Consider the following 21,953-nt stretch of genomic DNA (forward strand, 5'->3'; position numbering starts at 1 on the left):
TTGTGCACCAGAGGACACCTATATTTGCTGTGCCCCTTTGTTGAAAGGTTTAGAAAGGTAGGGGGAGAAGGTCCAAAGCTTTATTCAAAGTATGAGCTTTTGTGTGCCCACACGCTTCCTCAGATACAATGGAATGGAAGTAAGCGGTTCTTGCGGGCAAAGTGAGTTAACATACAGCCTACTGAAAATGATTAACAGATTCCAGAGATAAATAGGAAAAACAGCAAATTGGGTTGGTTTGCATCCACCTGAGATTGAATTAGATGGGAAACCTTTTGAATACAAAAAGTAGTTACCTTTCCAAACCACTTTGCACATTATTAGTTATAGTTACCTTACAATCTACTTGTTTGAATCAGTTATTCAAATTAAGATAAATAAGACATCTGCCCTTTCTGAGGGATTGTTAAGAATTCAGGTTCACATATATGTAGATAAGATACCAATACCTTTCTTAGGTTACAGTACAATCTATTAGCAAATCAATTCCAAATAAAGGATACATTAACAGTGAAGCAAGAGTTATGCTTGCTGATGGTAAAGTTTCCAGGGGTGTACATAACAGGGCCTCCTGTGGACAAGAGCCAAGTCCAGTAATGTGACTGTTGTTAGGTGTGAAGTCGTGTCTGACCCATCGCGACCCCATGGACAATGATCCTCCAGGTCTTCCTGTCCTCTACCATTCCCTGGAGTCCATTTAAGCTCACACTGATGGTTTCAGTGGCTCCATCCAGCCACCTCATTCTCTGTCATCCCCTTCTTCGTTTGCCCTCAATTGCTCCCAGCATTAGGCTCTTCTCCAGGGAGTCCTTCTTTCTCCTGACGTGGCCAAAGTGACTACTTATAAGTGATGTTGATTACTCTTTAGTGATGTTGATTACTCTTTAGCGACCAGTGGTCCAGGTTGATCAAATGCTTGTTTGGAACTTAAATCACAGGAGGGAGGAGCAACAGCTCACTTATTCAAGGCTACTTTGGAGAACTATGTACACTGGACCTGTATCAGAAATGAGCAGATTTAAGTCCAGTTTAAGGACCTGTAAGGCAGAGCTCTTCCTCCAGGTCTTTGGTTGAGGCCAGACTGCAGAAGATCTAGGGCAGAGGTAGTCAAACTGCGGCCCTCCAGATGTCCATGGACTACAATTCCCAGGAGCCCTCTGCCAGCATTTGCTGGCAGGGGGCTCCTGGGAATTGTAGTCCATGGACATCTGGAGGGCTGCAGTTTGATTACCCCTGATATAGGGGAATATTCAGCACCCTGGGAGTTTCACCTTGTGAGAGGAGGACACCCTGAAGAATAGGAGGGAGGATATCGGGGTTATTATTTTCTTGCCAGCAGGGAATGCTGGTTTTTTAAAAAAAATTTTAACTTGTTGGATTTTATTTTTCATGCTGTAACCTGCAATGAGATGATCCTTCAATAGCGGCGGGTAATTGAATTTTTTAAAAATTTGTTCTCAGTAAAATCTGGGTAGGAAATACAACCAATGGGTTTTCTCTTCTGGTTACGTGACCTTGTCTTGCATAGCCCAGGGAGGCTGGATTCCGGAAGTTAAGCAGGGCTGACTTCGGCTAGTATTTGGATGGGAGGCCTTCAAAGATTTGGTGGAACGCTAGGGGTCATGAGGTGGAGGCAGGCACTGGCAAACCACTCCTGAAGGTCCCTTGCTTGATTGCCAGACAATCCTCAAATCTCCTGGCTACATTCCACATGCCACGTGATAATGATAAATAATTAAACTGCTTACAAGAACAACCAGTGGGTAAGGGAGACAGTACCCTTGGCTTAATTGGCATAGAGCAGGGGTAGTCAACCTGTGGTCCTCCAGATGTCCATGGACTACAATTCCATGGAAAGGGAGGAATTGTAGTCCATGGACATCTGGAGGACCACAGGTTAACTACCCCTAGACGACAAAGGAGAACATGGACTCTAGTGAGTTTTTAGTGCAAATAGGGCTGCCAACTGGTTTAAGAAATTCCCGGAGATTTGGAAGTGGAGCTTGTGGAGGAAGGAAGGAAGGAAGGTATGGGATCTCAATGCTATACTCTCTACCCTCCAAAGTAGCCATTTTTTCCAGGGGAGATGATCTCTATAGTCAAATATAAATCCGTGTCCCATTTGGAGGCCTTAAAGGTCTTGAATATTTGCTTTTATAAAAGTTTTCCTTAAATACCATTGCAGCGCCAGTCGTATCTGTTCTTGCTTTGGAATGACCCCCTCCCGGAGTTAAGCTCATAGGATCCTTCTTTGCCTGAAAGCTGTGTCTAAAGAAAAATTCAGAACTGGGAGCTGGAGTTCTGTCAAACAAAGGAGGAAGATCTGCAACTTGCAGATTCAAATGGGTAGCCGTGATTTTATTGTGCAACTTGCAGTAAAGGGGGGGGGGGGAGAAAACCAGCAAGCCTCCCGTGACATAGGTGGGGCCTGGATATCTCTCGCCATTCTAATTAGTCTCCATACAACAGAGATCAGCTCAGGAGAAAATGGTCGCCGCCTGTCACCTCACCCTGCTGAAGTCCCTCCCTGTCCTCACTTCGCGAATCCCAACTCGGAGGTGACAACGCTACTCCCGCGGGACCCGGTTCCTAGTTGAATGATACTCAGTCGGGCTGATGGCAGGGGAAGTGGCGGGGGGGGCGATAAGGACGCCGTCACTGCGCAAAGTGCCCGAGCCCTGCAGTCGCCTCGGGGTGACTCTAACATGCCCTCCGAGGGAGGGGGGAGGAAGCGACTTTCAACCCTCCTTATGACGCGAGGAGGGAAGAGTCGTTTTCGCGGCGGCCGCTAGTTGGCGCACGACGGAAGGTTAGTCTTTTTCCTGCTCTTCCGACAGCCAATGGTGTCCGCGCCGGGGCTCCTAGTGCGCATGCTTCCAAGAAATCCAGACTCCGGGGGGCATTGGGCGAAGACTTGCCAGACTTCGAAGGAAGGAAGAGGGGCGAATACGGCGAGGTAAGTGCCCGTCGCTCTTTCCCCCTAGATGTATTGGAGGGCGGGAGAGGGAGAAGAGAGAGGGAGAGGAGGAACGGGGGGATTGAGCTGCCTGCGGAGGGAGGCGCAGGGCTGGAGGAGGCGGCCGCCGCTAGTTGCTGGAGGGCCTCGGCCGAGTCGTCCCCCCACGTGGTTTGGAACGGTGGCCTCCGAAGGTTCTACGGGTCGAACGCGGAGACACCCGTCCGGGTTCCAAAGGGGCGGGCGGAGCAGGCGCGGGCTCCGAACGTTCGGTGGGCTCCGCGGCCGCTCTGCCTGGGCTCCCTGTGCGGTGACTCGGCGCGGTAGGGAAAGGGAAGATCGGCGCCGCGGAGCCCGCGCGGGAAATTCAAATCCGGGAGTGGGGGGGGGCCAGGGGCGGGGGGCTGCAGTACTCAACGAGGTCGCGCGGCGGATCGGATGGATTCCTTGCATTTTAAACACACACACACAATTAGGGAAATTAGTGAAAGCCTGATTGGAGAGGAATGCGACTCCCCACCCCCACTAATGGGACCCCGATATAGGCGTGGGGACTCTTGCAAATCCGGATCTGGTAGCCGGCTGCGTAGGAGCCTTTTCGAGAGAGCGTAAACGGGGTGGAGTGCTGTTAGTAACCTGGATTATTTGCATAGAGGCAAGCAAATAATTGATAACCTTAACCAGGAGGGAGCCAGTAAATTCTTTTCCACATGCGGGAGAAAATCTAAAAAGTTTCGAGTCGACAAGATCGGGGAATGGGGAGAGAGGGAGAAATCGCTTTCTGAGATTTACAGAGGCAGCTGCCAGCTGGTGAAGACCAATTTAAGTGACCTCGCTTTGTAGGACGGCTTTGTTTTGGAGATCTCAGAAACCTGGTGTGGAGGAAAGAAACTTCCATTGTTTGTATACAGAATTTATAATTCAGGGGTACACTGCTTCTGAACATGGAGGTTCCATTTAACTACCGTGAGAGTTGACACTTGCTGGCAGCGTGCCCTTCTGAGTAATTCTTAAGCTTCAGCAGACCAGGATTTTCCTTTTGCTTTGGGCTAACTCACAAAGTGATATTTTTCTGCACACCAGAAGTCTTGCCTACACACATATATAATTACACCTTTGGAGCTGGGGGTGGCGCGTCTCTTCCTGTTTAATTTTTACAACAACTTTGGTGGGGTAGGCTAGGGCAAGTAGTCCAGATTCTCTTAGTGGAGTTCATAGAGGGATTTGAGACTATGTCGTCCCAGCACAGGCTAGAGACTCTTCCTCACTCCCTCACAACGCGTTGAAGCATTTCTTAATGGCAATTTCTCTCTCATATTCCTCTCATGCTCAAATGCCACCAAGTTGCTGAGATGCCTGAACAGGTGGCTCTGAGATCAGCAGTGAATTTCTGTGTGTAACAATGCTTCTCTTTGACAGAGGCCCAGGAAACAATGTGGTGACTTATACTTGTAAAGCGTCCTCATTTGGAAGCCAAAAACATTTTAATTAAAATAAATAAGCAAGTGGAAGCGCACAGGCATTTATTTACTTATTTAAATTATTTGATTTTTCACCCTGCCATACCCCAGAAGGGCTCAGGGCAGCTTACAATGAACATTGGATACAAATTAAGATTTAAAAATTAAAATCTGGATTTAAAATTCTGCTAGTCCAAGTTAAAAAAAACCCCATAGCTGTCTCTTTTTGCAAATTTCTTCCCGGGGAGGTATGTGGAGTGCATAACAGATTACTTACGGGTGGCCTTTCGGGCATGGAGGCCAGCATCTTCTCAATGTTCACTCTGGCCCCAGCCTTAGGCCTGTTTTGCAGGCCCTGCCGAACTGCTTGAGCTCCCACAGGGCCCTGTTGTTGCCTGACAGGGCATTCCACCAAGGCCAGGGCTGAGAATGCTGCAGCCCTGACTGAGGCCAGTTTTACCTCTTGAGCAAATTTTGGTTACTAGTTCTTAGTGCTCGGGGGAGGGGGGCATACTGGGAGAGATGGTCCCGAAGATACGAGGATCCCAGACTGTTTAGGGCAGGCTTTCTCAACCAGGGGTTTATGAAACCCTGGGGTTTCTTGATAGCCCTGGAAGGGTTTCAAGAATGGGTGGGAGTTAATTAATTTTTAATATATTTTTAAAATGTGTTAACCATATATGGCCGTGTTGACTCGCCCCTTCCTCCCAAAATGGCCAATGATGGGTCTGGAGGTGGTGGGAAAGGGAGGGACCTTGGATGGGCGTATACCCAGCTATCTTTCCCAACTATGTTCTGCACTACTGTGCCACATCTGGGGTTCCTTGAAGCCCCAAGAAGGTATCAGGGGGTTCTGAATGGTAAAAAAGTTGAGAAAGGCTCGTTTAGGGCTTCGAAGGTTGATGCCAAAACCTTGAACCTGATCCAATCTCCCATCTGGAGCCAGTGCAGTTGGGAGAGCACAGGTTGAATATATGCTCTCCGTGGGGTCCAAGTAAGGACCCAAGCGGCTGCATTCTGGACCAGTTGGAGCTTCCGGAACAACTTTTCTTTTTTTTCTTTTCCACTGATTGTTCACAAGCAAAATTAAGTTTTAATTGGAGTTCTCCAAAATGATCTCCCTTTAGCCAAAAACACCCTTTTCAGAGCAGATAGCAGAGTTTTTCAACTAGGGTTTGGCAAACATTCCTGCTCTCCAAATTGTTTACACTTCAGATCTTACTTGCTGTTGTGAATTGTATTTTTTGGGGGGCGGGGGTGCACTGGATGAAAAATGGGATACACATGTCTCAATAAGGGTTTTTTGTTTTGTTTTTTGCTTTGTCATGTGGGGAGTAGAGAGGTGATGTCAAAGTTCCATCAGGTACTGTGACAAGTTGCAGAGATTCCTCAGCCGTGAAACGACTGGGTTATAGTGTTGAATTAGTGCTGAACCAATCAGAATTACTAGTGGCCCTTAAGCCAATCACTTGCAGCCTTACCTACCTAGCAAAAAATGGAAGAGAGAAAGACCTGAGCAGTTTTGCTTACTGGAGGAAGGATGAGATAAAGATCACCACATTTGGAGCTTGGATTCTTGTCACCTTCTTGTCACCAGAGACCATGCTTATTTTCCTGTTGAATTTTCCTTGTTGATCCCTTGTTGGGATGAGGCTTTTTGTTACTGTTTGAGGTTTGCCTAGAGCTCTCTCCCTGTTTGGGTTAATGCTTTGATTCTGTTTTGTTTTTAAATTCTTGAAAACATTGAGCGTCCTTATACTGAATCAAGCCATCAGTTCATCAAGGTTAGTATTGTCCCCTCAGATTGCCAGCTGCTCTCCTGGGTCTCAGGTGAAGGTCTTTCCCATCACCTACTACTTGCTCTTTTTAATTGGAAATGCTAGGGGTTGAACCTGGGAGCTTTTGCATGCAAAGCAGAGGCTTTTCCACTGAGCTACGGCTTGCTCGAAAAGCTGCATGACTGCAGGGATTACAACTCAACACTATAACCCAGTAAGTTCATAGTTTACGAATCTTTAGTAATATCTTTTCCAGTGGCAAGGTGAGGTTTACATCTCCTGAATCAACAGTGGCCAGTCCTCCCCTTTAAAAGTTATCCTTTATCTCCCCCCCCCCCCCCAGTGTTAAAGAAACATGCCCAGGAAGCGAGTGCTGGAAAAAGACGATGCACTCAAAGCAAAACGGACAAAAGGTAAGAGGTCATCTGTTCCTTTGCCTCAATTTTCCATCTGTTCCCAATTTACTCCAGCACACAATTGTAGAATGCTTTTGAACGCAAAGTGTTCTACCAAAATGAACTCCTAAGAAAACAGCGGCATAAGGGAATTGGAGTCAGGCCTAGCTGCTTTCTGCCTTGATCCTAAAATAATGGCTGGACCCTTGTTGATCCTGAACAACATGTCTGTAAGCGCTGTCAAGTCAAAACTGACCAATGCGATCCCAGCAAGGAACCTTCCAGGCAGGTGAGAAGCAGAGGGGGTTGGCCATTGCTCACCTCTGCAAAGTCTTTCTTGGTGGCCTCTCATCCAAATATTAATCCCGCTCAGTTTTCTGACAAGATTGGGCACGCCACCTTCCCTCCCAATACTGAGCTGTTATTTGAGAAATCTCAAATCAGTAAAATGTAAGCTGAGATAATTTTAGAAATGTGAGACTTCAGCCCGTTTTCTTTCAGCTAACGATTTCACACTGACAACAAAAAGCCATGGCAGCTTGGACACTATCTCGTCCAGTTGTCTACAAAATCGGTGCCTAGTTGTGCCGTCCTAAGCAGAATTGTATCCTTTCTTTTTGTAAGTAGCCTTTTACGTTATTATGAACACAAAGCAAGGCATACAGAATGATGAATGCCAATAAAGGATAACAATATTATATCCCTGCTCCATGGATCTTTCTCCATAGTTATTTCTTGATGCAGAGTTTTCATAATAAGTGTTTTGAAACCTTGAGTGTTATACTCTCTGATATTCCCTCAACTGTTACACTGTGCTAAGATGGTTGGCTTGAAAGGGTGTGACTCTGCTGAAGGGGCTGGTCGCATTAATTCAGTCTTGCCTAGGAATGCTGCTGAATGTGTGCCTAGTAGTCCAGAGGCCTTCACCTGGATGGCCCAGGTTAGCCTGATTTCATCAGATCTTGAAAGCTAAGTAGAGCCGGCCCTGCTTTGTAATTGGCTAGGAGACCGCTGAGGAATCCGGGGTCACAATGCAGAAGAAGGCAGTGGTAAGCCACCTCTCTTCATCTCTTGCCTTGAGAACTCTTTAGGGGTGCTGTAGGCCGGCTGTGACTTGAGGGCACTTTCCACCACTAGAGTCTGGAGCAGGGATTCCCAACCAGAGAACCCTGGGGGGACGCAAGAGCTCCCCTAGGGCTATGCAGCCCTTCCCAGAAGTTCAGATGGCCTCTGACATCCCTAGATGTCCCTGGAGCCCACTTCCCTTGTTGCTGTGCAGGACGTGTCTCTTTCTCCACAAGAGAAACGGTAAATGATTGACTGGCTAGCTCCCGCATCTTACTTCTGTGGCTGCTTCTCTGAAGGGGCATGACTCTGCTTCTGAGGTTCTTTGAAGCCTAAAAAATATTTCAGAGGTTCCTCCAAAATCAAAAGGTTGAAAAAGTCTGGTCTGGAGGGCTAAGCTATCTCTCCTTCAAGCCTTTCAGAAGACATTTGGGCAAGCATGTTGTGAATGCAGCTGCGTGGACCCCCAATTTAGGCCAAAGTAGTGGGAAATTCAATTGGGAGAAAAGATCCAGTCTCCATGTCTCTGACAAGCCGCTGATAAACAACTAACTAGAAGGCAATTTTTTAAAAAATTGGCCCATGGTTTATTGTTTTCTCTGTATCTTTTCCCTGGTTTTGTTTCATATTGAAATGTGCTGATTGTGTGTTCCACTGAACCACATTTAACTTGCCCTCCAGTGAAGTTGTTGAGTTTGTGGGCTCCTTTATGACTTCAGTGAAGTACACTGGGACAGATCACGCCTGCATTGATAGGTACGAAGATTGTTCTTGATCTGCTGTCTTCCCTTCCCAATTCTTTCCTCTGCCCTTGCAGTCAGCCATCGATCGCATCAAACGGAACCGGGTCTGGTTTTGACCTTGGGGCAGGGGGATCTCGGTCAGCTGGGCCTCGGCCCTGACATCCTGATGAGGAAGAGACCTGCCTTGGTGAAGCTCTCAGAGAAGATCGTCCAAGCTGAAGCAGGAGGGGTTCACACAGTGTGCCTCAGCGAGACGGGCAAAGTGAGTCTGCAGCGCCCCTCCCTGGCCAGTATAGCGTGATGAGGAGCGTGTCTGTCTAGGGATGAGGGTTCAAAGCCCCCCCATCCCTGAGGCTCATTTGGCCAACTACACCCTCAGGTTTTCCTACCTCATGGGGTGGTTGTGAGCCTTGATGGAGGGGAGAATCATGTACACCATTCGGAGCTCCTTTGGGATGAAAATGTAGGCCTGTGTTCTTCAGCTTATGCGCACTTACAGAGCACCCTGCATTTTTAAAGAATATGCTGCTCATTTACACGTGTAGAGAGCTGGGATGGCATGTCCATTGCTTTGCATGAAAACAGAGGAACTGCAGGAGGGCAAAGTGAGGTCAGCCAGTGGTGGCAAGGTTAACTTTTTAGGATTCAGGACCTTTGGCTCCTCCTTCCTGTCATGTGACTGTGCAGCTTCCTGTCACATGTTTGCCACTGAATGGGCCCCATGCCTAGGGTTAAAATTGGGTTCTAAGAATTGGGCCACAGTAGTTGATAGATGCTGCCATTTGTTACTTAACTAGCTTATAAACTGGAACATAGTGTTTTAAATGAGCCAATTTGATGAAGCGGTTAGGAGTGCGGACTTCTAATCTGGCGAGCCGGGTTCGATTCTGCCCTCCCCCACATGCAGCCACCTGGGGGACCTTGGGCTCAACACAGCACTGATAAAGCTATTCTGACTGAGCAGGAATATCAGGGCTCTCTCAGCCTCACCCACCTCACAGGAGGTCTGTTGTGGGGAGAGGAAAGGGAAGGTGACTGTAAGCCACTTTGAGACTCCTTTGGGTAGAGAAAAGCAGCATATAAGAACCAACTTCTCCTCCTCCTCCACCACCACCACCACAAAAAGAGAATGAAAGAACTAGATGTTTCACCCGCAGTGAAGACTGAAACGCTTCTCCCTGCCTCTGTTGTACCTTCACAACAATAACCCTGTGAGGTAGGTTGGGCTGAGGGAGAGAATGCCGTGCTCAAGGTCACCCAGCAAGCCTCTGTGGCAGAGTGCAGCCTGCTAGTCCCTCTCTGTAACTGCTGCCCCGAGCTGTCTCTGATGGGGAATAGTTGTTGCTAGGGCCAAGGAGCCAAACTTTGTCTATGCTACCTCCTGACATGGAACCAGTTCACAATGCCCAATTCTTCTGCATGCCTGAAGATCACGTGAACCTAGGCTGGCTGTCCTTGTAGGAAGCTGGCAGGCCTCTCTGATGTATGGCTGTTTTCTTGCCAAGATGAAGCACAGCTGCAGCTGCTATTCCACACCCACTTGCTGGCCATCAGCTGTCCCTTTCACTTAGGGGCACAGTTTATGGATCTGCTCCCCTAGAAACCTTACACCCCAATCGTTTTCTTGTTGGGTAGGACTAGGATCCTGGCCAGGCCAGGTTTGGATCCTCACTACACTGTGAAGCGCTGTGGATGACCTTGGGCTAGTTGCATTCTCTCCGCCTGACCTACCTCATAGGGCTGTTGTGAGGAGAGAACAATTTGTCCTCCCTGAATTCCTTAGAGACAGGACTACATAAACTACTGTATAGATTCAGTTCTGCGTTTCCCTGTGGTTCTGTGTGGATTTCTTGGCCACTGGATAGCTTCTTTGTTCCCAGATCTATACTTTTGGTTGCAACGACGAAGGGGCCTTGGGACGCGACACCTCGGAGGAAGGGTCTGACTCTGTGCCGGGGCTCGTGGATCTGAAGGAGAAAGTGGTGCAGGTTTCTGCAGGCGACAGCCACACAGCAGCGTTGACGGAAGACGGACGAGTGTTCATCTGGGGAGCCTTCCGGGTACGTACGGTTTTTCTTGGAGATGCTTTTCCTGGGGCTTTTCGCTACTTGTTTACTAATGGCCTCTCTCTGCCGGCTCTTCAGGACGAGAATGGCGTCATTGGCTTACTGGCTCCCACCAAGGGGGTTAAGGGGCTTGAATCCTCCAGTGGCAGTTCTGTCCCTGTGGAGCTACAGCTGGAAGCGCTGATTGTCAAAATTGCTTCAGGTGAGCAAAGGGGGCACTTATTGATGCTTATTTGGCTACTACTGAATTGCACTGTACTGTCCTTATGTTCTCCTGTGTTCTGTATAAACTGCCTGAGCTGCAGAGGAGGGTGGTATATAAATATAATAAATAAATAAAAGTAAATAAATATGTGTATCGAAACATGGAGCTGTCCTGTTGTATCATTTTTAAACTTTAATTGGCCCAGCCTTTCCTCAGTGCCTTTGTAGCTGTGGCTCCTTCAGTCAGAAGGGATAAGGCAGGAGAGAGATACACTGAATAAGCAAACAGCAAGTGGAAAGAGGGAGGGGCCTCCACTGGCATGTATTTTAAAAGAGAAGGACCCAATCCTGGCCTTGGCCACAGAATGGCACATCAGTTCAGGACACCTCCCGGTTCCTTGTAGGAGAGGAAACAAGGTTGCCTTGACCCCAGAAGGTATTTTTATAAATTTGGCAACCTGCCTTTCACAAGAATCTGTCAAGGTGTTTTATTTGAAGGGCTGTCGTACGGAGCATGTGGTGGTTATGAGTGATGGCTTCTAATCTGGCGAGGCGTGTTTGATTCCCCGCTCCTCCACATGCAGTCAGTTGAGAGATCTAGGGCTTGTCACAGCCCTGACAGTGCTGTTCTGACCGAGCAGTCCTGTCAGAGTTCCGTCAGCCTCACCTACCTCACTGGGAAGGTGATTGTAAACCGCTTTGAGTCTCCTTCGGGCAGGGAAAAGCGGGGTATGAAAGCCAGATTTTCTCCTTCAGGGTTGTTTATTTTGTCCCAGAAGGCTGAACCAAAGCTGATGGATCGAAATTAAATTTTCAGTTAAACATTAGGAAGAACTTCTATCAGAGCGATTCTTCGGTGGAACAGGCTTTTTCAGGAGGTGTTAGGTTCTCCTTTGGAGGATTTTAAGCAGAGAGGGTCAGGAAGGACTTTTCCTCCTAGATTGGCCTAGGTATCCTGGAGATTTTTGGCTGTCCTCAGGGCTTAGAGAAGGGCTCACTGAGACTCTGTGTGTGTGTGTAGCTGTGAACGCCCTGCATTGTGCAGGTTGTGGTCTAGATCAGTGGTCCCCAACCTGCGGTCCGCGGCCTGGTGCCGGGCCGCGGTTCCCTCTCCCCGCCCCCCCCCCCAGTAAAAAACTTCCCAGGCCGCAAGCTTGCGGCCCGGGAAGCTTCTTACTGCAGGGGGGGGGAGGAGAGGGAATCAGGGCCGCTCATGCACACATGCGCACTGCGCGGCCGCGCATGCGCAATTTCGGGCGCACATGCACGTTGCGCAGGTGGGGCAGTTGCCCTACCGGTTCCCAGCCGAAAAAAGGTTGGGGACCACTGGTCTAGATGGCCAATTATCATAACTTCCAGCTCTGTGTACCATAAATTTCCAGCTCTGTGTACCACTACTATTTAGATAGTGAGAGGAAAATATTTTTACCATTCTCCTGTGTCCTTGCTACCCTTTCTTATGCACCATCCCTGAATTATATTTACTTCATTTCCAGTCCTTCCTTCTCACTGAGGATGATTTACAAAATTTGTGAAAAAAATACACTAAAAGCATACAATAAACATTGTGATTGTATTGTGTTACAAAGAATCGTGAATGGAGAGATGGGGGGGGGACTCTCCTCCCTCTGTCAAAAATTATTCTCGTGGTTTGCCAATTTGTCATAACTTGTTATGCTCATAAGCATAACTTATTTTTCCTGAACACCTCAGGAAGACAGAAGTAACCCTTAAAATGTACTTACTTGGAGTTCTTTTTCATCGTAGCCTACCCTTCATAGCCTTTTTCCATAAGAGTACTGTGTTCCCCTTGGCTAGCATTACTATGGAGATAGAATGGGCCTCTTCAGGTTCTCCATCATCCTGCCTAACCAGCCCAAATCATGCTGGTGTGAACCCTAAATTCTTCACACAAAAATTGCTAATAATTAACTTTCCCTCTGAATATAAAGGGCTGCAGTTTTGCAGTAGTATTGCAGTTTGCTCCCCGAGTTGACTTCCCTATATCTTCACTAACTTTGCCTTCACTTTCCCAGGGAGCCATCACTTGGCATTAGTGTCCACAGAGGGTAACCTTTATACCTGTGGTTGTGGAGACAATGGCCAGTTGGGCCGAGTGCCCCAAATCTTCACTGCCCGAGGTGGAAGACGAGGACTGGGTGAGTTGATTAGATGAATGTTGTTGTTTTGAGGCAGTCTGTGGGGAAAACTCTGTATGAGTACAGTTTGGGGTGGGAAGTTGGCTAATGTCACTGGAATTTTCAAGGAGGAAAGTCCGTAGCTTAGTAGCAAAGGAGTTGCTTTGCATGCCAAAAGTCCTAGGTTCAGTCTCCCCTGAAAAGGACCTGAGAGTCGGTAATGAAAGACTTCTGCATTGTTACTCTGGAGATCTGCTGCCATTTCATTGAGAGGGGGGCCATGGCAAGTGTGTACTTTGCATGCAGAAGATCTTGAGTTCAATTCCGCGCAAGATCTTTGTGAGAGACCTTTTGCTTCTTGAGATTCTGGGTGGCTACTGCCACAGATCTTCCGGAGCTCAATAGACCCAGGACCTGACTTGGGTGGTTTTCAAGGCACGAGGCATTCAGCAGTGGTTTGTCATGACCTCCCTCTGCATCAGAACTCTGGTATTGCTTGGAGGTCTCCCATCCCAAGTCCTGTCCACCCCTGCTTAATTTCCAAGACAGGCTGAGATAAGGTTAGCCTGGGCCGTCCAGGTCAAGGTAGGCCCTAAATTAGTGTAAGACAACGTGGTGGTTTTGCCTGCAGAAGGTGCCAGGTTCAATCCCCAGCATCTCCAATTTAAAAAGAAAGGGAAAAATCCTGGAGTGCAGAATCTGAATAGACAATACTGGTCTTGATAGCTTCAGCGGAGGGGCTTGGCTCAGTGGTAGAGCATCTTCTTGACATATGGAAGGTCTCTGGTTCAATCCCTGGCATCGCCACTTAAAAGGAACAAGTAGCAGGTGATGTGAAAGACCCCAGTTTGAGTAGCCAGTGCTGACTTCGATGGCCAGAGTTCTGATCCAGTGTAAGCAGCCTCATGTGTCCAGCACCAGCTCCCCTAAGCCCTCTCTCTCTTGCCTCCAGAGCGGCTGCTGCTTCCCCAGTCCGTCCCCCTCAAACAGAAGGGCGGTAAGAACAAAGGGCACATCGCCGATGTCTTCTGCGGCTCCTATTCCACCATAGCTCTTACCGAGGAGGGCCATGTCATTGGGTTTGGCCTCTCCAATTACTACCAACTGGGTAAGTCGCTGTCTCTAAGCCACCAGGTGTCACAAGAAAAATAAGCTGCTGGTGATCTCGTGACTCCTGAGTCACCAGGAAGGGCAGGGAAGAATGAGGAAGCATTGTTTCTTCCTTCTCTCTACTAGAGGAGAAATGAGGTGCAATTCCTGCAAGCTGGGTCACGCTTGGGAGAGTGGAAAGACGGCTATGGCTATTTCAGTCTGATCTTGCTTGCTGTTAACGTTCATGGTTTGTTTATTAGGCTAGCCTGTCCCCTCCTGAATGGGTTGATCCGGAGGGTGAAGGGGTGTCAGTTGCTGCTTCACTGGCATTTCACCACACTGAATTGTGGGTAAATCAACCTGACCACTCTGATTTGTCTTTGGCTCTACCTGGGGTTTCCTCCACTGCTGCTACAGGTTCGCAAAGCATCGACACTTACTACTCCCCGAAGATTCTGACGGCGTTCAAGAACTCAACCAGATCCTGGGTGGAATTCTCTGCTGGGCAGCACCACACTGTGTGCCTGGATTCAGAAGGTGAGCAGCCCTCTCTCCTTGGAGAGTGGCCCTCCACAGGGTGGGAAGGAATAAACAGAGGAAGCTCTGATAGTGAAGAAGAGGCTGTTTGCTGTCTTGTATTTGGCACCCCAGATATCGAGATGCACACACAGACATCTGACTGATGCTCATTCTATTAAACTGCTGGTATCATGTGAAGGTACTCAGTAGAGTGATGTGGCTCTACTATAAGCGACGTAATTCTACTAAAGGTTCTGGTACCACATGACTGCCTGTTTGTCTGGATGTCCTATTTACCCAGGACTATTTAGTTGATTTGCCATTTTATGTCCTTCTGTGATCCTGTTTCTTTTAGGGTTTCTTGCTCTGGCCAAGATGTGGAGGGTTAGGGAGGGGGATGAATCAGAATTACACAGAGCTGGTAGAGACCCCGAAGGGCCGTCTTGTCCAGACGCCCAACTTCTCTGGGACTTAAAAATCACACCTTCCTGACAGGTGCTCTTCCATTCTCCACCTAAAAACTTCCAACCGGAGGCAACATTCTCCATCTATGAACAGTCCTCACCATGAGAAAATGCTTTCTAATATTTAAGTCGAACCTCCCTTTCTGTGATTTGAACCCATTGCTCCTAGTCCTTCTCTCTAAAGCTTCAGGAAACAAGTTGGCTCTCCTCTTCAACATACGTACCTTTTATGCAGTTAAACACAGCCATTCTTATCACCCCATGACCTCCGCAAGCTACATAGACCTGAAATTTGTTACAGGCATTAAAAAGTATAACTGTGTTACATTTTAAAAAGCCGTCCTGTATCATTTTATACATTCTGTGGAATGATAAAAGTGTGGGATTTTTCCTGACCTTCTCAGTCACATCAGACATTTAGGAAACTTGCATGATTGGGGGTGGGGAGATAACATACTTGCTTTGTAAATGCAGGATGTCTTGCATTCCAACATGTTTCTACATGTGTAGCTTCATTCATTGTCTCCACTCCCTTGTCTTATGAATAAAACATATTCCTGCCCCCACTTTCTTATCACACCTCTCAATTTTGAACAGGCACAGTATACAGCCTTGGCAGAGCAGACTACGGCATGTTGGGCCTGGGAGAGGGTGTCGAAGAGAAGAATACACCCGTCGCGATCCCCGGGCTGGCAAAGGTAGCCTCTGTTGCCTGTGGAGAACGGGTTGGCTACGCAGTTACTGAAGATGGTGAGTCTGAAAGAGGTCTAAGCCTCAGCGTGCCTTGTCTGCAGGCCATGTGAAATGCTTCTAGGGAATCAGATTGCCACCAGGAATATAGCTGCATTTTCAAAAAGAAAGACCAAAGTTTCTAGTCCCCATTATTATTATTATTATTATTATTATTATTATTATTATTATTATTATTATTATTATTATTATTAAACTTTTATACTGCCGTTCCCTTAGGCTCACGGCTGTTTACAAGATAAAAATTACAATACAATTTAAGAAAGGTGAGCCAGGCAAAGATTTGGAAGGTAGAAAAGCCAGAAAATCCATGGTTTCTGGTGGAAAATTAATTCTTGTCCTACATATGATTACAGCTGCCAGACTGGTTTGCCCCAGATACAGGAAGCAGAAAGTTGTCCTAAAAATTCAAGACTGGTTAATTAAAACACAAGAATTACATACTTTAATGAAAATAACGGCCTATCAGAATACCCAAGACATTTATTGGTTAGAATTTTACTGGTCAAAAGTAATGTTGGCAATTGGTAATAATCTTGGTATACATTTAGAATGGATGTGAAATTATATGATTATAAGCTGATAAGTAAATATGCAGTGTTTTCGGTATCTAATGTCCTTTTAAATATCCTTTTCAAATTTGTATCTGATTATATATTAAATTTTTAAATTAAAGAAAAGTAATCTGGAGAACCAGGGTTGATTCCCACATGCTGTTGACTGGGTGATTTGGGCTAGCCACAGCTCTCTTAGAGCTCTCCCAACTTGACCTGCCTCACAGGGTGTCTATTGTGGGGAGAGGGAAAGGTGTTCGTATGCCTCTTTGAGACTCCTTTGGGTAGTGAAAAGCGGGGTATGAAAATCAACTCGTCTCCAAGGTCTTCCTCTGAAGTTGCATTGTAGCACTGATATTCAGAGATTTAGTCAGTCACCATGGCTAATAGACACCGATAAGCCTATCCTCCGTGGATCTGTCTAATCCCTTTAAAGCTGTCTGTACTTGTGTATGGCCATCACTACATCCTCTGTCAGCAGTGTCTACATTGTAATCACTCACTGCATGAAGAAGCATTTCCTTTGGTTTGTCCTGAATCTGTAGACCAGCAACTTCACTGGGATGACCTGGGGTTTTAGTCGTGTGTGGGAAGGAGCAAAAATTCTCCTTGTCAGCTCTCTCCTCCCTGTGCATAATTTTAGAAACCTCTAGCATGTTCTCTCCCCTCCCCTTAGTAGTCTCTTCTCTAAAGTGAAAACATGAAGTGGGATAGCATTTTAATTTTCTCAACCTTCACAATTGTGTAATTGGCTGAAAGTAAGTGCTGGAGGCCTCAACCTCATGTTCTGCCAGCTCATATAACACTGCCCAGATCTGGCTTCACCCCTAGTCCAGTGTGCTGTTCCATGCAATGCAGCTAGGTTTTTGCCGGGTATCTATGCGATTTTAGAAGAGCAGGTATAGCCCCACTCAGGGTGCATCTTGGGAGGGCAGTAAGTCCAACTAAACCAGAGGTGGCCAAACTGTGGCTCTTCAGATGTCCATGGACTACAATTACCATGAGCCCCTGCTAGCTGACCACCCATGGACATCTGGAAAGCCAGTTTGGCCACCCCTGATAAACTTTCACAGTTTGAAATAAACTCTTTGTTTGTGTGAAATAAACTCTGTTTTCCGCCAAGGCCGTTCTAGACAATTAGGGAGACTGCAATAATATAAGATACCATCAACAAAGCATTGAAAAACAATTTGAAATTTCACAGCCAGCCAATGGGACGTACCCTTGAGCTTTAAAACTCAACGCTGATGCACGCTCACCTTTTCCTTTGCAGGGCGAGCTTTTGCCTGGGGAATGGGTTCGAATCTCCAGTTGGCCACGGGAGACGAAGAGGACGCCTGGAGCCCTGTCCAAATGTCGGGCCAGCAGCTGGAGAACCGCATCGTCCTCTCTGTGACGGGTGGCGGTCAACACACAGTGTTGCTAGTCAAGGACCAGCAGAGTTGACGAACTGGCACAGGCGGCCCCCCCAGGAAGAACTTGGGGTGGGGGGACAGTACTACCTTCCCAAGTCTTTTGGACTCAGAAGACTAGCTTTTGATAGCTTCCTGTCATACCTTCTGATATTTTCCCTTGGAGAGGAGAATTATATAAAGTATTCTCTCAGAGGCTGGAATCTGTTTGAATCTAAACAATCAGGTTACCTTGGTGGCTGGAACAAGTGTTGTTTTCCCCAGCGCCTTACACCTCCCTGGGGTTCTTTTCCCGGCTTCTGCTATCAGTCTAGGAGGTCAGCTGAAATTTCTTGATTTCGGTATCAAATCTTCGTCTGCCTGCCATCCAAGTCAGGTCCTGGGACTTATTCCCCCCCCCTTCTGCTTCTCATAACTCAGGGAGTTCTCATCTTGCTCTGACATGGACACCCTCGTTGGTTCTGTGTAACCTACCACATGCCCCTTCCTTGCCTCTCCATCCATTTTTTGTTTGGTAAAGGCGGTGGCGTGGGTGGAATTGACTTGACTGAGCAACCCCAAAATTAAAAAGAGGTGTGTGTGTGCAGCGGATCACATAGAACACATCATAATTTTGGTGTCCAGGGGAGAGAGAACATACTGCATTTGGAGAAGAAGAAAGGCCTGGGGGGAGGGGGAGAATAAGACTTCTCAAATATCCCTTGAGAAGGTTTAACTGGGATGTGAACTGGACTCATTTGCCTCCATCTGGTTGGCCAGAGTTGAGCTTCAACAGCTTGTGTGTGGGGAGTTGCATGTAAAGAACAGTTCTTTATTCTTTTGAAAGCTCTATCCATGCACTTTTCCTCTGAGGCAGCTTTTGGGGGGGGCGGGCAGGGTGGGTGGTGGGAGCCGTCCTTGCTTCTGAGTTTTTAGAGGCATGGGAGGGCCAGAATTTTAACCCCCTTTGCATATGTTTTCTGGATGGCCCCTTCAAAACTGCAGCCAGAATACTCAAACTGGATGACTTCTATTGTATTGTATGGATCGTGGAATCAACACACACAATGGCTTCATTTTTTTCATTTCCTGATGGCAGCAATTGACTCCCACTTGCTCCTTTTTAAATAAGACGGGAGGGGGGGGGGCTTGTATTTTTATGGGAATATTAAACCTCGTGTCTTGCCATCTGCTTGTACCATCCGCCCGGTGTTTTCGGTGAGCAGCTGGTATGTTTTTAAACTATCGACCTTAAATTTGGGCACGTCACAACTGGACAGAGCAGCCTTGCTTCTGGGTTGTTTGCCTTTCCTCTTGGGACTACATATTTTTAAGACTGATCTTGGCCCTGAACCGGCTTTAGGAACAAAAGAAGGACTCACGGCCCCGTGTCATTTCTGCACAGCTTGTGTGCAGCGGCTGGACTAGGGCTGAGAACTGAGTCAGCCTTCCCAGTTTCTCTAGCGCTTCTCTTCTGGTAGGTGCATTCAAGAAATCTGAGATGAGCCACAGTACCTGTGTGTTTTCAGCAATATTCCTGGGGAAATGGGGCAGAGGCAAGGAAAATCTGAAAATACTTTGGAAGAATTTGTTAAAGAGAAGCAAAACTGTACAGCTCATTAACACTTGGAATAAATTGAGTTTTGATAGAGATGTCTGTTTTCTGGAAGGCCAATGTCTTCTAAAGACAAATGTTTTGTAGCAGGGTGGAGGGAGAAGTACGGCCGTCAAAAGTGGCACCAGGTTGTCCTTATGGGGACCATGTATGGCAGGCTTTCTCAACCAGGGTTTTGTGAAGCCCTGGGGTTTCCTGAATGGTCGCCAAAGGATCTGCTGGCTCGATATGATCAAAGCCGGCACAGGGATGACCATGAACCAACTAAAAGAAGTGGTCATTGACAAGACGCATGGCGAAAACTTTCCTATAGCATCGCTGAGGTTTCGGACACGACTGAACGGATGACTTCATCATCATAACCATAGATGGTGGTTGACCCGCCCCTCCTTCCCAAAATGGCCAATGATGGGCCTGGAAGGGGTGGGATGGGGAGGGATCCTGGGTTGTGTACACAGCTCTGCTTCCCAAACATATGCAGCACAATGGTGCCACTTCAGGGGTTTCTCGAAGCCTGAAGAATGTTTCTGGGGTTTCTCAACAGTAAAAAGTTCAGAAAGACTGCTGTAGGATTTTCAATGCAAGTGGAGATTTGCTGCTGTCTACCTCTGTGTAGTGACCTTGTTCTCCCAGCCAAATCCAAACCAGAGCTGACCCTGCTTAGTTTGTACGATCTGACAAGATGGAGCTAGCCTGGGCCGTCCGGATTGGAGCAGGGATGAGGGCACAGCGCAACAGAGATGAACGGCTGCAGCAAACGGATTAACACCAAGACAAAAGACCAAGCTAATAATTTTATTCATTTAAATAAATATTTATACCCCTCTTTTCTCCTCTACAGTGACTCCAAGCAGTTTACAGTCCTCCAAAACTTTCTTTTAATGGGAGAGGACCATTAGGGACAGCAATGGTAGCAAAGTATGCTTATTCTGGAATGGACATACCCTCCCATTGGGTGGGCTGCATTGCTGGATAACCTGATAAGGTTTCCAAGGCCAAGGTATAAGCAGAAGTGTTTTACCACTTGGCTTCACTCAACCTGCTGGTCTCCCGTCCAAATATTAAGGTCAGGTTAGCCTGATATATTCAGATTGCTGTGTTATTGAATACAGGGTGAAGGGTTGATGAATTTTCAGATCTAAGCAGTTGTTGCAAACTATATTGTATACCACATTGGTCAGGCTGCACCTGGAATACTTTATGCAGTTCTGGAGGCCTCACTTCAAAAAGAACATGGACAAAATTGAGAGGGTGCAGAGGACAGTGACAGGGATGATCCAGGCCCTATGAGGAAAGGCTGAGGGACTTGGGAATGTTCAGCCTGGAAAAGAGGTTGACAGGGGACATGATGGCTCTTTAAGTATGTGAAAGGTGGTCACTTGGAGAGAAGGGCAGGGCAGGGAAGGATAGGAGCAGAGGATAGGTACCTGCAGTAATGGCTTTAAATTATGTGTAGAATGGTACTCGTTAAATATCGGGGGAAATTTCACAGCCAGAGTAGCTCTGCAGTGTGGTAGGCTGCCGAAGGAGGTGATGAGCCCCCCCCCTCACTGGCAAACGCTGGCAGGGGCTCATGGGAATTGTAGTCCATGGACATCTGGAGGACCACAGGTTGACTACCCCTGATCTAGTCCAACCCCCTGCACTATGCAGGACACTCACAGCCCTATCGCTGATCCACTATCATAACGCTCATAACCCTATCGCTCTTCTGGCAGTGGCTGGACAGATCCTTATCCTGGATGCTTTCGGCTGATCCTGCAAGGGGCAGGGGGTTGAACTAGATGGCCTGTATGCCCCCTTTAAAGTCTCATGATTCTTCTATTGAGTTCTAGCATGGTTCAGTTGTTGAAGATGTTTTTCAATGCACAAACCCAGCTGCCTCTGCTTGCAGCGGTCTTTTGCAGATGTTAAATCTAACATATTTGCACTGCTTGGGGGGGGGAGTATTAAAACACGTTGGAAATAAAAGGTCTACTGTTCATGAAAGAGCTACACTGGCCTAGACATGGCACAGGCCTAGTGGAATTTTGGATGAACGCATATTTGAAACAAGCACAAGGAGTATCAGAAACTCACTCTAACAAGTTTATGGCTTTGGTAAACCTCTGGGAGGAGAGACCATCAGAGGGATTGGATCAAAGAGTCATTGTAGGGTAGGACTGAGATGACCTGGACTGGAATTATCCCCCCCACACACACACACACACTATTAGCCAATTAAAAATTCTATGCCCAAGTATGCTGGGTTTTGCTATGTGAGGCCGAGGGTCTTCAGTCTGCAAAATCCTGCTTCCTGTAGGGGTTAAGAGCAACTGATTCTAATCCGGAGAGCCAGGTTTCATTCCCTGCTCTTCCACTTGCAGCCAGCTGAGTGCCCCTGGCCTAGTCAAAGTCCTGTTAAGACCAGTTCTGTCAGAGCTTTCTCAGCCCCACCTAACCTCACAGGGTGTGTGTTGTGGGGAAAGGAAGGCGATTGTAAGCCACTTCGAGATTCCTTCGAGCACTGAAAAGCAGGGTATAAACCCAACCTTTTTCCTCTGAGCAAGGCTGCTAACGAGGTCGTTAATTCACAGAGTCGCTGTAAATCGGAAGACGCAGGTAAACTGGAAGCCACGCACACGTTCCAGTTCCAGTCCTAAACCGTTCCAGACTCTTTATTAACTGTTGCGTGCACAAAACTAATAGTCCCCGCAGCAGCACTGGGTCCAGTCCTCCCCCAGCACCAAGCAGGAAGCGAAGCGACTGGTTCAAACCCAAACT

General features: G+C 47.4%; 1 protein-coding gene across 1 annotated transcript; it reads left to right on the forward strand.

The window, feature by feature from the left end:
* The first annotated feature begins 2,818 nt into the window (after nucleotides 1-2,818).
* On the forward strand, nucleotides 2,819-19,224 carry RCC1 (regulator of chromosome condensation 1). The gene is made up of 10 exons (XM_077337236.1): nucleotides 2,819-2,956; nucleotides 6,538-6,607; nucleotides 8,472-8,659; nucleotides 10,278-10,457; nucleotides 10,542-10,665; nucleotides 12,704-12,826; nucleotides 13,758-13,913; nucleotides 14,315-14,434; nucleotides 15,478-15,630; nucleotides 17,458-19,224. The coding sequence occupies exons 2-10, from the start codon at nucleotides 6,550-6,552 to the stop codon at nucleotides 17,628-17,630; spliced, it is 1,275 nt and encodes a 424-aa protein (XP_077193351.1). The 5' UTR covers nucleotides 2,819-2,956; nucleotides 6,538-6,549; the 3' UTR covers nucleotides 17,631-19,224.
* The last annotated feature ends 2,729 nt before the right edge of the window (nucleotides 19,225-21,953 follow it).

The sequence above is a fragment of the Paroedura picta genome, chromosome 5 (genome assembly GCF_049243985.1).
Source record: "Paroedura picta isolate Pp20150507F chromosome 5, Ppicta_v3.0, whole genome shotgun sequence".
Taxonomy (NCBI): Eukaryota; Metazoa; Chordata; class Lepidosauria; order Squamata; family Gekkonidae; genus Paroedura; species Paroedura picta.